At 39.2% G+C, this 16,468-nt stretch overlaps 2 protein-coding genes and 1 pseudogene across 3 annotated transcripts in view; 1 reads left to right on the top strand and 2 right to left on the bottom strand.

Moving 5' to 3' along the window:
- LOC109970081 (protein NLRC3-like) overlaps positions 1-2,550 on the bottom strand; it is a 15,734-nt pseudogene extending 13,184 nt beyond the window's left edge.
- Positions 2,551-9,024: 6,474 nt separating this feature from the next.
- sri (sorcin) lies at positions 9,025-14,944 on the bottom strand. 2 transcript variants are annotated; one of them, XM_020617387.1, is made up of 8 exons: positions 14,662-14,944; positions 11,997-12,038; positions 11,721-11,790; positions 11,286-11,329; positions 10,847-10,994; positions 10,493-10,606; positions 10,119-10,177; positions 9,025-9,382 (listed from the first exon to the last, which is right to left on the bottom strand). In XM_020617387.1, exons 1-8 carry the CDS (start codon positions 14,701-14,703, stop codon positions 9,356-9,358), a joined length of 546 nt encoding a protein of 181 aa, XP_020473043.1. In that variant the 5' UTR covers positions 14,704-14,944; the 3' UTR covers positions 9,025-9,355. The 2 variants fall into 2 exon arrangements, with proteins under 2 accessions (XP_020473043.1, XP_020473042.1); XM_020617386.1 differs by having other exon boundaries at positions 11,997-12,041; positions 14,662-14,942.
- Positions 14,945-15,075: 131 nt separating this feature from the next.
- The window catches only part of snrnp48 (small nuclear ribonucleoprotein 48 (U11/U12)), a 6,907-nt gene continuing 5,514 nt past the window's right edge, over positions 15,076-16,468 (top strand). Inside the window, exon 1 of the mRNA XM_020617385.1 lies at positions 15,076-15,673. Within this exon, the coding sequence (XP_020473041.1) occupies positions 15,536-15,673 (138 nt within the window). The 5' untranslated portion in view covers positions 15,076-15,535. The remainder of the gene's footprint in view (positions 15,674-16,468) is intronic.

Below are 16,468 nucleotides of genomic sequence, written 5' to 3'. Positions count from 1 at the left end.
ACTGTGATGGCATAACTAAAAATAAAAGTGGCTGTTTTTATTTCAAGTAGAATTAAATGCAGGATCAGTGAAATTATTTGAACTTTGTCGGTTTCCTCATTAACATTTTGTATCACTTTTTAAATGTATAACACATGAGTACAACACTATTGTGGAATTTGAGGTTACAAGCTGTGTTTCACTCCTGAATTGAAATGTTTATTGAAAATGGAAGATTATGGCCTTTGTGCCTCTTATACATTGGGAAAAGAAGGTTTGGTAGAGAGCAAGAGTCAAACAATATACATCGTAGATGCATCTGAACTCAAGGTAAATGCACTGCAGTTCTAGTGAGGTGCTGTTTCTCAAGTAGACATCACAAGAGCTGCAGTATGGGGCGCCGTTTATAAAAATAGCACTTACACTAGTTTTCTCACATTTAGCTAAATGTGACAAAGTCTAAATGTAAATGTTAAATATTTAATGTAAATGTCTCGCCAAGTGTAAAACTGAATATTTAGTAGCTCCACAGCCTTGGCCTATTACAGCGCAGCACACAGCCCCGCCCATGATGCTGAACTCGAATCAGTGATGCTGACTCAACGACCTCAAACTTAGTCAGGTGTGGGCGGGGCTAAGATGTGTGCCACTGTGAACACGCTAATTATATGAATGTGTTTCAAGCTTTCAGTGAATTTGCGTTTGAAGTGGATATTTAATGAACAGTCTGGTGCTCTTACGCTGGTATGAGCCACCTATAAGTCGTTTCCATATTCATGTGCATAACATAACGGCGCATTACATTCACCAAAGGGAAAAAGGAGGATCTTAATGCAGGAGCACTGTAGAACCTGCCTGAAAATCAGGTTTTAACAAATTCTTTAGCCTTTGTGAGGCAGCACTGCAGCTCATCTGCTGAGATCTGTCCATCCTGTCCCAGTTCAGAAAACAACAGAAGAGAAATGCACAGTGTCAGCGTACAGTCAGATAACAATCAGCTGTTGCACTAAGAACGTGCAGGAAGCTTTGCCCATTCTGTCTCTAGAGTCATGTTAGTTTCCTCACTAATGTAAAGTAGATGTGTAAGAACTTCATAGTTTTGGTCAGGATGTACAGGTGCATCTCAATAAATTAGAATATTGTGGAAAAGTCGATTTATTTCAGTAATTCAACTCAAATAGTGAAACTCGTGTATTATATAAATTCAGGGCTTGTTCAATCTGTCTGACTTCATGTTCATCATTGACCTCCCCAGTGCCTCCCTCTGTGATGTAGAGCTCTGTGTAGATCTCATTCAGGAGGGTTGGGGTTCCTGCTTTAGGAATCCCCTCAAACACTGACTCAAACTTATTCTTCAGGTTCAATTTTAGTTTAGGTTGGCACGCTGCAGCAAGACTTTCTACAAAAAAAAGTTTCATATTTTATTATATTATATAAGATTGTACAATTCTGTCCAAATGTCTCTCCTTTAAAGCTATAATAATAATTTTTGACCAGTAGAGGAAACAACAAATCAACGGACCAAGCTGGTAGATACAAACCCACACATATCACATGGTTAGCATGTTAGGCAGTGACTGCTTTTGTACACATCCAGCACAGAGCAAAATTAGAAATGATTTGGAGTTGTGTTTCTGTCTAGCTGCTGATACAGAGTCTCTCTTCCTGAGAAAAGAGTTCCTACAAAGATACTGCTCTGCTTACTACAAGCTACTGTTCAACTAGTTGCCCCCAGTTTGACTGGGAAGGTTTATTTATACGCCTTCAGGATAAAGATGTCATCAAAAAAATAAAGGTTTGACAAACAAATCTATTACATTAAATGATTTAGTCACAGGAGTTTGATGTCCACCCAGGTTTTGCAGATACTCATGACACTGTCTGGGAGTTTTACCTACCCAAACATGGGGGCATGTATTAAGAGCCACTTACTTTTCTGCAGAGAGTCGGCCAGCTCCTCCTGCTTCATGCTCCTCAGGAACTGCAGTGTGAGCTGCTGAAAGGTCTCCCTGATTCTCTTCCTCTGCTCTTTCTCTTCACCATCAGCCACCAGCTCATCGTCACCTTGGCTCTCTAAGTATTCTGGGTAATCTGGGTTCAGAACCTTCTGGATCGTCTTGAGCTCCTTCTTCACAAAAGCAACAATGTTCTCCTCCAGAAGCTGAAATAAAACAATATTCACTGAACTTTCAATCTTATAAACTCAACTCATTCAACACATACAGTAATTAGCACAATCTGTCAAAGACTAAAAGTCCACATTTAATACTCCAGCATTTTTGAAAAATCTGCCTGTTTTCTGTCTTACCAAAGCTTATTTCTCTGTCAGACAGTACAGCCAATACAACACAAGTATATATCTCCATACTGATGTGCTGCACTGAATGTATCCCCTGTATAACAACAGCTACTGTTTGTCACTTAATAGCTCTAATATGGAATCCAACTGCTCAGCAAACCAAAATCTCATTTTCTGTTTCTCCACTGTGCTAAATATACAAGGTACAACAAGTCAAAACAGCTTTAGAGCTGTTGGAAGGCTTTAAAAACTAGGCTGACCTCTCCCTCCATTTGCCCATGTTGAAGTTGCCATCGGATTTTAAACAGACACATGAATTTCAGGTTGCTCACCTAAAGCATACATTTTCAAAAATGTTGTAGCATTTGTTTTACTTGTGGCTGTTGCAGTTACTAGTGAAACTTGTGCAGTTACACACCATAATTACGGAGTCCAGCTGTGTTTGACCACCAGTGGAAACCTCTGACGTCTCCTGTTGAACTCTGTGGAGAAAACATGATCCATCAGTGATGACGGCTGCACTGTTTAGATGTTTAACTTAACTCTGATCAGTGTAAGTAGGTCCAAATGTCAGTCACTCTTCCTGAACACAGAGAAAACTGTTCTCTTGGGCAAAAACCAAAGGTTTTACCAATAACTGGGATGTTTGTGGAGACACTGGAAGTAGACTGCAGTATAAGAAAAACTGTTTTGTTATGAAGACTTATAGTGACATGTAATGTTGCACATTGTACTTTGTACTTCAGCACACTCACAGTGGCCATGAAGTAAAAATGCTGATATTAATGATAGGGAGTTTAACAACAACATACTCTGTCATTATACAGTATGTTAATATATTCATGACAGAAATGATTAAAAATACTGAAAAGTTGAAGTGGGAACTCGGCCTTATGGTGTCTGAGAGCTATTTGGTACTTTTAAGGAAGAAGATTTAAAAAAACAAAACAACAAAACTTAAAGAAATGAAGTTACCAGGTGCATCACATTTAAGAAACATTAACTGTACAACCAATGGACAAAGCAGAGCTGTGACTAGACTAGGCAGAAACATTTAAAGTAATGTTACTGAACATAGTGATGATACCACTTCATAGATAATTTGTCAACTTACATGGACTTTGAATCTTCCTGTCTGAAAGAAACAGGCCAATCCATGGAATGGTTACTCCTCATGGACACACAGGTTGGTGAAGCAGGTTCTGCTCTTTCCTGCTCAATTCTGAAAGAAATGAAGAATTGACAAAAGACCTAAATAGATGGAGCTCAATGAGATGACTCATGAGTTTAAACAGTGTATCATGGTCAGGTGTGTGCAACTCTGACCTGACATGCACATGACCAGTCTGATTGCTGAGCAGTATAGTGTTTTAATATGCATTGTGAGAGCTTTACAGAAAGAGACAAAAGAACAAGAAAAGACCAAAACTGACAAAAATACATGTAAAAACATGTATCTTAACATTTAACTAGAAACCACTTTCTGCTCAGGAAATTTTCAATGAAAGCAAAAACTCACTATGATGTTTAAAATGTGCAGTTCAACCCCTTTTATTCTTAAGGGGAGTTAAACTGACAGGTGTTGCTATTATTTTGTCCACCCTATTCATCCCATTAAGACTCGGCTACATAACAGTGGCATATATGCATTAGTTAGACCATTACAGTACATACTACATTGTCTTGTTCTTGTGTTATATTATACAATTAGCCGCCCTCCCACAGAATTTGCACATGAAAATAGTGACACACCTTGTTTCAGAAGTTCGTTGTCCTTTTAAAATAGGAGACTCTGGTTTCTGCTGCTGAGTCCTGCTGGAAACAAAGTTTTGAATAAAGAGTTTATTAAACAAGTATATTGTACAAAAATCTGAATGGTTTGAATCAACAGCACAAGAATCTGAATGAGTAAGACTCACTCTTCCCTCAATAACTGGGCTTCAGCACAAACTGCTGTGAATCATAACTGTACTGATTTCACACTGAACTTCAACGTGGACAGTCAGAGCTCTTCATCTTACTTCTCAGCTTCTGTCTGGCCATCCTGTTCCACAGACAGAGCGCCGTTGGGGGTCTGGACTCCCTCCCTTCTTCCATCTTTCTCCTCAGACTGACTCATAGTGGAATTCAGACCTTTACATAAACAGACCCAACAAGCTGTGTTAGCTGGACTGATTCATTGCAAGGTTCAGTCACTCATGTTAGCAAGAGGTTCTGCTTTAACTAGAAAAGGAATGTTGTTTGACAAGACAACCAGGCACAAGGATGGTTTCTTCCCCTGGGCTGTTGCTCTGATCAACACTAAAGCCATGACTGTAGAACAGAATGACAACCTGTAAACATGCCTTTCTATATAAGTATCTAAAAACTCCAACTAAAGTGTTTGTCTATATTTTGCTATATTTATAAGTACTTTATTTTTATTTTCCTAATGCACATTTCTTTAGCTTTTTTGTTTTTTCTTTTTTGTTCTCTCAGTCTTAATGTGTTTACTTGTCTTGTTGCTTTACAGAAGAACATTGTACATACACACGGAGAGCCATTGTACCAGAGTCAAATAAATTCTTTCTGTGCCCAACACACCCGGACGGTAAAGCTGATTCTGATGTGAGGGAGCAGCCCCAGATCATGTGATACATCTTAATAACAGCAGATGAATCTGCCCAGTTTACAGGAAAACTTGATATTTGTCAGGTTTGCCCGGCTGCACCTACTTTCTCACTCCCCTCACTCTGTTTTCACTCCCTTACCCTGATTACGTTTTCCTTCACACCTGTTTCTTACCCCCAGATTACCACCAGCTGTTAATATGCTCAGTACCAGTCCTTTTTTCTTTTATTTCTTATATCTACTTGGTCATAGCTACACAATTATTACACAGAAGTGCGAGTTCTGCATTTTATATGCGAGGAAAGGGGCGCAGTATAACAACAATAACATTAACAGCCTCGCCTGTAAAAGCTAAAATATAGAAACTTTATAGCCTAAGTATTAAACACTGTAAAATGTTTGATACACTTACTTTTCTTGTTTTCATATGCACCTTTGCTTGGAGACAAACAGAATGAAAGTATGCACAGAAGGACTGGGGTGTTATGAACTGAACCAGTTTTAGCCTATTATAAAGTAGGTGTGAGGGTGGCACTTTGCTCCACCCCCCCACCCCCTCTCTCTCTTTTTCTCTCTCCTGCCTAATTGGTCACGTCACAATAAGGAACAATTATCATTAATTTGAACGAAGACTAAGGTTAAACTGTGCATATAGATTATGTGCTACAGTAACAAGTCATACCTAGTAGACTAATACATTCTGAGACAACAGAGTAACAGCAACAATAATAATACTGTGGCAGCTGGTGTGAACTATATGAAATTAGCTTATCTTTAAATATTAAGCTTAAGTATGGTATCAAAAATTTGAAAAACATTAACAAAATAGATATTTAATTGAATTTCTTAGAAAACACAACTATTACTAGAGCAGTAATATTAAATTAGTTTCACTTTCCCTTTAGCCTGTCACTGCCTCCTGCCTTTATGGTGAATCAGTGAACTTCACACCTTTGTGTCATTTCAAAAGTCAAAGTGTTTATTGTTATATGTACAGTTAGGAAACATGTTTCTCTGCACAATGAAATTCTTACTTTGCCGTCCACAACGAATGCCAAACAATACAACATTTAAATATAAAATAGATAAATAATAATACAAAATAAAGGCACTTTAAAACAGATTTGTACTCACCTGCTGCTCCACCCCCTGAGCATTCTTTGTCTCAGCGATCTCTGCACTCTACTCCTGCCACAAAGTGCACCGCGGTTCCTCCTCTCCTGGGCCGGTCTCCACCTCTCCGGGATCATCTCAGCGGTTCTACTCCAGCCACAGACCTCACCTCCTCTATCCACCTCTTCCTCCTCCTTTAGTCACTGGACAGTACAGCCACTCTTCACCTTTTCATCTGCCAGTGAGAGAGCAGGCATAACACTGTCATGTTTAGAAATTTCTTTTGAAGATGGTACGTATGTAAGGTACTTGGGTCATAAAATGTTTCTTTGTTTGTTAGTTTTTTCAGCTAGACTACAACATAATAATACTGAATAATAGTATTGTTAAACCAAAGAGAGAGAAATAAAAAAACATGTTAGTAGTGTAATAAAAGCAGCATTGCTTTCACACAAAGTTCTGTGCCTTCACTTAAGCTTTTATCTGTACATCAAATTAAAATATAGTTACACATGCTATATTTTCCACATACAGCAGGATGTTGCTGCGTGTCTGTGTGATGCTTTTGGTGGCCCCTGATCTGGGCTTTAGCCTGGATGAAGCTTCCCTCGATGCCCAGTGGAAACAGTGGAAGATCACCCATAGAAAAGAATACAATGTATGTACAGTATATACAGGATGGAGGTATCCTGGGCAGTAGCAGTTTCCATTCACCAGTTAGAACATGAAAAGTCTTACTATTTAACACTGAAAATTTAAAACATCTTGAAATGTCATTTTTACACTTTGCTGAGATGGAAGAGTTGGTGTATAATGAAAAGTAAAATGCAGCAAAGTGCAATGAAAACAGATTTAGTGAATATCTGTGGGGGGCTGGAGCCAAACCCAGCTGACACTGGGCGAGAGGCGGGGTCCACCCTGGACAGGTTGTCAGTCTATCACAGGGCTGATATGTAGACAAACAACCACACACACTCAACATTCACTCCTACGGGCAATTTAGAGTCACCAGTCAACCAAAGCTGCATGTCTTTGGGCTGTGGGAGGAAGCAGGAGTAGCCAGAGGCACAGGGGGAACATGCAGACTCCACATAGAAAGGCCCCAGTTGGGCTGATTCAAACCTGGAACCTTCTTTCTGTGATGTGATAGAACTGTGCACCTAACTAGTATTATAATAATTATTAACAACATAAAGTGTTGAAATGTGCAGTTTTTTTAAACTGAAAAAGTTTTTTCTTTGCTTTATTTCTTCTTTCTCACAAGTAAAAATTAACACAGGAAGCATCAATAACTTCACTTCAGTGAAGGATCCCACACTGGAATTAGGCAAATGGTAATTAGTTTATTAAATGATAAATAATTTCAAATAAAAAAGAAGGAATTTATGTGAATAAAAACACTTATTTGTAAGTCTTATATACTTTCTTCATCATACTACTGAAAAAATGAATAACTGTTGACCCTATTTCCAAGATCAATTTCATCATTGGTTTATTTTGTACTTTTGAATGTTTAATCAAAAAATTATAATTAAATTCAATGAAATGATTATCAGAACTGTTGCAATTTCATTTTCTCGCTGTTTAGTGATTGACTAACCAATCTGATAAAGCACTATTAACCTCTAAAAATCAATTTTTGCTGCAAAGCAGGGATCTGGTCTCTTATTATGATGGCCTTGCTGTTGTTTTGATTGATTAAAACAAGAGTTTCTTTTTCTCTTATAGAAGCAGAACAGAGATCAATCAACAGTGAAGTTGTGTTGTAAGTGCAGCCTGCTGCAGGGACCTTTAACCGAGGTACATACTGTGTCTCTTGCCAGTTGAATTAATATATGTGCATATATACCACTTTAGTGAATGTATAATATATTTAATAATTACATCTCTCAGGTGTATTTTTTCTAATTGTATTTACAGTACAGGCTGGTTTGTTTATTTAAATGTGGCTATGGTGACTTTTACTGTACATAACCACAGTTTCTACCAATGCTGAAACAGTGAGCAAGCAGTAAGTAAAACTTCACAAAAGCAAAGTGCCTAGTTCTGTACATTACTAAATGTTTCTTAGACAATGTATTCACTAGCAACCTGCTTATCTGAACATAGATTAATCAAAAATGTATTTATATTTGTCAAAGTATTTCTTGCAAAGCATTCCATTTCCCTGAAGCTGAGTTTATATGACATTTATAAGTTAATCACAAGTACAGTACATCTGCCAAACCACCCTCTTAATTCTCGGTTTTGCCAGTTAATTCCATTTTACCACAGATTTTCTGTGCTGCAAACAAGTGGCATGCAAGTATAGTAGTTAGCTTTACTTCAGAGATGCTTCACTGAGACAGATACTCTAAGTCTGGAAAACCTAATATCCCTGATCTACAAACCCTATCCTATCGGTATCTTAGAAGGACTATTGGAGGGTCATCTGGATGAAGAACATGGATATGATTAAAGTCCACAATGAGGAGGCAGAACAGGGCAAACATACCTACAAACTAGGGATGAACCACCTGGGAGACATGGTGAATCTCTGGACTCTGAGGCAGGCCTTCATGCTAAAGTTTAAATATTTCTATATAAAAAATGTTTATATCTTCTGTATTTTCTCATTCTCATCAGTTTTGGACAGTGTGAGTAATCTGACTGCACACAAGTTTAGCACCTCACACACAAACATGAGTAGTTTCAGTAGCTATGGTAGGATTTCATTTAGATGACATGTCACTTAGACATTCACAGTCCAGTCAATGTCAGAAATAAAATCAGAAGTTTGGGGATAAAAACTTAATACACTGTGTGATTAAACTGCAGTTTTCCACCTTCTGCCATCAAATGTCTGGACCATCAACCTCAAAAGCTCCTCTGTAGTCTGAGCAGGGTTTTGCTCTCTATTTTATTTTTTGTATATTTACAGTTTACCGTGTATGTACTGTATATTATCAGATTTTAAAAGACAAATTAAAAAACTACATTCCAGTCCTTGTCCAAGTCAGTAAACAGGAGCCAAACATCAGTGATATTACATGACAGTGGTGTTTATTCATTTCATACGTTCACACTCGTGCTGCTCAACACTTTGGGTTAATGTGGTTACTCGTGCAGTAAAAGCTATAAATGTAGAGTGATATTCCTATGCTCCATCATACAGGTGCTCTATTTGTCACAGGTACAGCCTGAGGCTACCAAACCCCCATGAGAGTAAAATATGCAGTACTTCATGTTACAATGAAATGTGATGGCACTGAAGTTTAACAAAAACATGTACTATGAAAAGACATACAGAAATGTCATGTCATTAATAAGAAGAGCTTCAAAGGACTGTGTCCTTTCAGTGTAGCCTTGTCTTCTTCATATGCTCATGGTGACCTGGATGAACTAGAGAGGGAGAGAGAAATAAACTGTGTCACTGTACAACACTCAGTCATCTAGCAGTCACTTCTCATCTTTCTAGGGCACAATCTTCTATAAAGAAAAGAAGAAAGTTAAACAAAACCATTGTGTCACGTTCAAAGCCTCATTAAAGGCCTTTTGGCAACTTGGGGACAGCAAAACAAGACAAGAAGCATCTGATACACTATGACTTTATAAAGTTGTGATTAGCAGACAGTTGCCTAGTTCCACATTTGTCAGAGACAAAACTGCAGTGAGGTAAAGAAGGCTGAAAAGCTCTGCAGAGGTGATGACTGTGTATTTATCTTTACAGTGAATATAGGCTGCAGTTTGTGCTACCGCTCTGTAAGGGCACAAATCAAAGCTACACATCCTTGTAAAAGACATTTCTCCAGCTATTGTTGAAGTTTTGACATCTGTCATCAGACAGTTAGCTTCATTTCATGAGACCTACTGGTACAACAACTGTCATAGTGACAGACCGTATATCAGCTGAACTGACACCGATCTGGAGCTGATCTTCCTGGTGTTCTGTGGCAGAGAGCGGAGCTGTGACAGTGTTTTCTGTCTCAGTTAGATATTCAGCTATTACCACCAAACAGCCTTCCTGTTCAGTCTCGTGGCGGAGTCAGACATGATTGATGGCACGTTTCTGAAGCAACATCAAAGCTTTAGAAAACAAAAATAACAAAAAATAATAATCTTAGCTGTGCAAACTCACATCATCATAGTGAAATGAGGCATTGCCAGTTTGGGTTGTGTCTCTCCTTCGGAACTGATCTGAAAACACAGATTAAATCAGCCTACTGAATAAATACATACTTGAACTGTTAACTCTGATCAAGCATTCGTTCATCAGAGATTTAGCCTTCTGGTGTCAGAGTGGAGCTGTTTGTGTCTGTGGGTTGTGTGGAGCTGTACAGTCGGTAGCAGGTTCTGTCATTATCATGAAGACACCCAATGAATGAACAAGGTGAGCTACAGGTGACCCATCAGTCACAGGAATAATGCCCAATTTTTATGCATGCTACTCAGCTCCAGTAGACAACTTTAATATTTTTTAGTCTGATTTCATGCCTTCATCGGCCCTCTCACCAGTCAGAGCACGGAGTCGTACACAGCAGCTCACAAAGTCATCAAAGCGGATCCTGCCGTTGGTGCTGTAGCGCTTCATGATGCAGTTCTTGGCCTGAGGGCTCAGATGGTAACCTGTATAGGAACACACCCATTAGTAGATTAATTACCATTTTGCACAGAAAGCAATGACCTGACATTTGCTTCAGTCCATTTATATATGAAAACTGACCATGTCACAGTTTTTACACTGACATTTTGCTAAACCAAAGAGTTTCATCAGACTAAATCAGTTTTATGTCAGGTTTGAGAGATTCAGGAGAAACTACAGGTGAATATAAAAAGCTACAGGTGGTTGTGTTAGTTTGCTGGTACCCATGGAGGTGATGGCGTGCTCCAGCTCCTGGCCCTCTATAGTCCCACTGCCGTCCCGGTCGTAGGACACAAAAGTGCCCCTCCAGCCGTTCAGGACCTGCCACAGCTCCTTGAACTCCTGAAAACCCATGGTGCAGGACATGTCTCTCTGAGACAGCAGTCAGTCAAGGATCCATCACATGCCTCTTCAGTTAATGCTCCTTTTACAAAGCACTACACTCAGACATGATCACTGCATGCTCATGTTGCTGTTAGGACAAAACTCTTTGGAAATGCTCATCAGATAGGAAGCATGCCAAGGGGAAACCCTGAGACTCTGTGAGCAACCTGACCAATCCTTGCACTCTGACAAACAGGTGACATTTCAGACATGAAGTTCATCATTAACAGCTTCCATCATGCTCATTAACCTGTTGACTGGGGTGCAGGTGAAGGATACATCCAGCATATTGATCATCAGTCTGCAGGTCTCCAGGTTGAAGGCTGTAACAGGAGAACACACAGAGTGAGCACACAGGCTGCGACCACATGCACGACAAATCTGAAAACACCATTCACATGTTAACGGTTCTCCTTTCAAATAGATTTGTTCAGGATTACAGTCTCTTCAGCTTTGATAAGTAATGCTGACATCCCCAACACATCACCAACATGGCAAGGCCTCATTTTCTCCAGATCTGTTTCTTCTACTGATAAATATGTTGGTGTTCAATAATCTAACCTTTATTTACATTTATTACACAGGATTTTAGGCAGCACTGGTTCAAACTAAGATGTGTGCCACTGTGAACACACTAATTATATGAATGTGTTTCAAGCTTTCAGTGAATTTGCGTTTGAAGTGGATATTTAATGAACAGTCTGGTGCTCTTACGCTGGTATGAGCCAGTGATGCCAGCCTGTGTGAGGCAGCGCTGCAGCTCATCTGCTGAGATGTGTCCATCCTGTCTCAGTTCAGAAAACAACAGAAGAAGAGAAATGCACAGTGTCAACGTACAGTCAGATAACAATCAGCTGTTGCACTAAGAATCAGAGAAGCATCAGTGCCCTAATGTTGCCTGGTACTGTGGTTCATAAACTTGGTGCATGTTGTATAATCAGGCTGAGTAATACTGAGGTGAACAGTTTAGCGTTTGTGCAGGTGTGTTACCTGTCCAGCTATAGCTGAAAAATATCCAAAGAGAGGATCCTGCTGCTGGGAAACAGAGAGAGAAATATTATTCCATTGTTCCTGCTCCTGACAACACAAGGTCACTGCTGCTGTGAAAACTTCTATAAAAAGCACTGATGGAAAAATATGAATACCAGTAAAACATCATCAAATTGTGATTTGACACATCTGTACAATTTCTCAAAACAAATGTAATCCATGAAGATGATGGGCCACAACTAATGATTATTTTCTTTATTGATTAGTTTGATCTTTATTTTATGGACAGCACAAAACACAGGCTATATTCTGACCAATCAAAATATTTAATCAAATCAGCTGGTATCATCCCTTTAGCCTATTCAGTTTGTAGTTGGGGAGATAAATCTTTTAATTAGAAAAAGTAACATTTGTTAGTTCAAGCTCAGTGTACATTTTTCCAACAGGCTTTCAGAAGACACTTAAATGACGCTGCAGAATTTACAAGATAAAACCTAACTGGCTGTTTCACACACTCAATGTCTCGAAAGAAAGAGCACCGTCAGTAGCGACACGTAGTCAGTGTACATCCTGACCAAAACTATGAAGTTCTTGCACATCTACTTTGCATTAGCGAGGAAACTAACATGACTCTAGAGACAGAATGGGCAAAGCTTCCTGCACACAGTCTCATCATGTTTCAGCAAAACGAGTTAAAATGTTGAGACAGTGTTCATGAGGCGTTGTTGCCCTTTTGTATTCTCACAGTTTACTCTTTCCTGTTAACTAAATGCAGGGTGGCAAAATGTTTGTGTGTCTCAGTCTATTGTTGTGCTGCATTTGACTCATTTACCTTGCGTCAAATAAACCTCATACATGTTATACATCAGGACGAAGCTCCTGTTCACTCCTGCACAATCACTGCCAGCAGCCTGCATGCTTCACATAGTCCACCTAGCGTGCCCAGTGAGTGTGTTTGTATGGAGCACAGCAATACTTAGTGTGCCCGTGAGTGTGTTTGTATGGAGCACAGCAAAGACGTTAAATGATTATTAGTGTCTAATGTGTGAGTGTGTGTGTGCTTCTTGAGCCTTGAAAAGGAGGAACTGCACCTTTCCTCATTACAACATCTGGTTTCAAGAGCAACAGGAGTTTACAAAGTGGTTTTGATGTTCTATGGTTGTGTATTTCAGTATTATGCTATGCTTTCACATATCTTCACAAGGGAAATTTCATGCTTTTCACCCCACAATATTTGTTGGACAGCTTTACTTTTTTCACAGATTAAGATTTTACAAAAAAAAAATCAAATTATATTCAAAATTATTTAGTTTAGTATATGGTGTAATTTACTTAAAATTAGCTCTATAACCTCCTTCCAGCAGTAAAATTTTGTGTACATATTAAAGGATAAGTTCACAATTTTCCGAACCTGACTTAGACCAGTGCCCATTAGCATCACTATGAGCCAGTTTGCTTGCTGTAATACTTCCTCCTGTTCATACTGGTTGTTGAAAGATAAAAGGTTTGTTTTAACAGTTTCAATGTAAAAGAAACAGGGGGTCAAAATCCATTGTCCTCATTTGGTGCAGTAATGCACTGTAAATCCATCTGAAGCTAGTACAAAGTTCAGGCTGTCTCAGTTACACAAATAGAGAGGGTGAATGACTGGAGCAGGTAAACATCTTTTTATGTTTTTATAGACTACGAGCACTGGACTATTGTTTAACAACAGGCTTGAACATAAACAACTTATCCTTTAATCCATCAGTGACATCAGGTCCATAAAGCTATGTAAATAATAATCGATGTAGACACTTGTCTGCACAAAAATATCTCTCATTCTAGTACTTTGAGTGCATTTTGATGATAATACTTGTGTACTTTTGCATGCAGGAATATTACCTGTTATGGATTATGTTACATTCTAGTACTGATATTTCCACTAAAGTCAATATTTAAAGTGTGATGCCAGCCTGTGTGAGGCAGCGCTGCAGCTCATCTGCTGAGATGTGTCCATCCTGTCTCAGTTCAGAAAACAACAGAAGAAGAGAAATGCACAGTGTCAACGTACAGTCAGATAACAATCAGCTGTTGCATCAAAAAAAATATGCCGTTAGAAGTAAAGCTCCTAGTAAAAGTACAAAGGTATTAGCATTAAAATATACTTAAAGTGCTCATTATGCATAATGTCACATTTCAGAGTGATGTATATTATAGTGTTCTGCTCTCCATTCACCTATTATAATACGATAATAAAACATCACAATGTATTTGTTGACCTACATTTTGTATTATTAATCTAAATCTGCCAAGAAAATAGCAGTTAAAAGTATATTTGCCTCTAACTTTTATCCTAGAAGAGTATAAGTGTAAAGTAGCTAAAATAGAAATACTTAAGAAGAGTAGACTACGAGTACCCCACAATTGTTACGTTAATTGCCTACCTGACCGTGTTAGTTACTTTCCAACACTAGAAAAGTGTATCATCTAAATGTTTGTGGGAGCAATTAAAGAACAGTTAACTAACGCCACACCTTCACCAGAGCTATGTGCAGTCTGGACAACAAAACGTATCACTTCAGCTATTTCGACCAATTTCCTTAGTGTTTGACAGGATACCACCCGGGGAGGTGGCCGATGGACATATTCAGCTATTAGCCGATATGTCACGGCGGTTTCTTACCGGGGCACCACCGGGACCAGCGCCGTATCCGGAAAATGCCATATTTATGACAAAACCAGCAGAACGAGGAGATCTTCCTGGTTAAACTCAGAGGGCGTGTCTTCCGCTGGACACAAACGGCAAAAATGAGGCAAAGTGACGCTATTAAGTGTAGCGTATTAGCCTGGAGCACAGAGGCGGAACTGAATGTTAATTATCTCGGCACAAACAGTCAGGGCAGAGAGATTAAACAAATATAAACGTATGTGACGCATTCAGGTAGCTCGTCAATTATGCAATTTCCTCAGTGGCCCAACCGCTACATTCTGATTGGTTGGTAGCGAGAGACCACATGACCTATAATCGACCAATAGGAGGAAGAGCACGACCTACAAAAATAAAAGCTACGCTCAACAACAAAAACAATCCAATAACAACTTGTGCATGCAGTAAGTTTAATTTAGCGGTGAGCTAAAATATATTCATTTAAGTAAAATTTCCAGTACCACACACGGTTCTCCCGCCAACGACCGGTGTTATGCCACCGATTGACCTCCCGACGTAATCGTTATCCTTAAAGCAAAACCACCGCACTTTCTCATTCGAGCTTGATAATAATGCTTTTAGTTTTCGCAACGCTCGTTTATGAAAATACAGTCGCATTCGGTTATAGCATGGGATTAATTTACGTAACAATAATGTTGGTGACACTTTATACTGTGACGATGACCATCGCATCGAACGCTAAGCGCACAGGAGAAATGATGAGGCCTCCTAGCACAACGCCGACATACGTCATTACGTCGTAAGAATATGGCCGAGGTGACTAGCGTGTAAATGAAACGCTTATGATTTCGGGGCAAGTTCTAGGTTAATTTGGACACAAAACCTTAAAATGTCGGACGCACTCGTAACACAGACTCTTGAGGATCGACTGAATCGTCTGCAGGAGCTGAGACAGTTCACTGAAAACTGCAAAGAACAACTAAACCATATATTTGAAACGCTGGGATGGTCGCTGGATTACAAACAGGTAGCTAACTAGTTATCGTTACGATGCAATGCAATAAAGCAATATTAGTCAATAACACGAATAAAGCCATTAATTACAGCTTTTAAATCCTTTGTAAGTTATGCTGAAAAAAACTTAGAAAAAAATCAACTGGACTAGATTTCTAGGTCGAAGACGTTTCACCTCTCATCCAAGAGGCTTCATCAGTTCTGACTGACTGGTGTTGAGCCGGAGATATTTATCCCCCTCGGTGGTGTTTCAGTCCTTTGAAGGCCAACAATGTCCTTTAACGACTGAGTCGTTATAGCCCATTTTCGGCGAGAGTTGTGTTAGGTAATTTCTTAGTTAGATAGATATTGATTAGAGATCTGTTGTATTAGAAGAATGTTAGTGTAGCCAGGATGTCTTCCTCAGGCTGTTAAATGCAAGGTTAGTTAAAGCAGAGAAAGGCTGCAGTCAGGGATAAATGTTATTATGACGGTAAAAGTGACCATAATATTTGTCTTAATGTGAATTGTTGTGTTACAGTGTTTTTAGATACACCCCACATAATCAACATTCACACACATTATTTTCTTCATGTTGTGACTACTGCCAGAGCCAGCTGCAAAGCTGGTGAGAGAGAGACGTCTCGGTTGACGTTTCTGTGGAGGAGGGGGCGAGCCAACTAAGTGATGATATTGTATAGCAATTCTAGGTTCGGGGGCTTTTCTGCTTCCGGGCTGCTTGGGCAGCCTGGGGGTTGGAAGATCTCTGGAAATGTAATGTTAATTCTTGCCTGTGACTCTTTGAATAAACCAGCACGGTTATATTTTT

This window comes from Monopterus albus, unplaced genomic scaffold, assembly GCF_001952655.1.
Source record: "Monopterus albus unplaced genomic scaffold, M_albus_1.0 scaffold189.1, whole genome shotgun sequence".
Taxonomy (NCBI): Eukaryota; Metazoa; Chordata; class Actinopteri; order Synbranchiformes; family Synbranchidae; genus Monopterus; species Monopterus albus.
This window is presented reverse-complemented; position numbering and strand designations above follow the sequence as displayed.

What these genes read in the sequence shown, in the direction of transcription:
- sri (XM_020617386.1), bottom strand. Translation starts at nt 14,703, where the DNA reads ATGGCATTTTCCGGATACGGCGCTGGTCCCGGTGGTGCCCCG. An exon ending in TTTCAGCTATAGCTGGACAG is followed by an intron (nt 11,791 to 11,996) that starts GTAACACACCTG and finishes GAACTGAGACAG; the next exon opens with GATGGACACATCTCAGCAGA. An exon ending in GCACGCCATCACCTCCATGG is followed by an intron (nt 10,607 to 10,846) that starts GTACCAGCAAAC and finishes GTTCCTATACAG; the next exon opens with GTTACCATCTGAGCCCTCAG.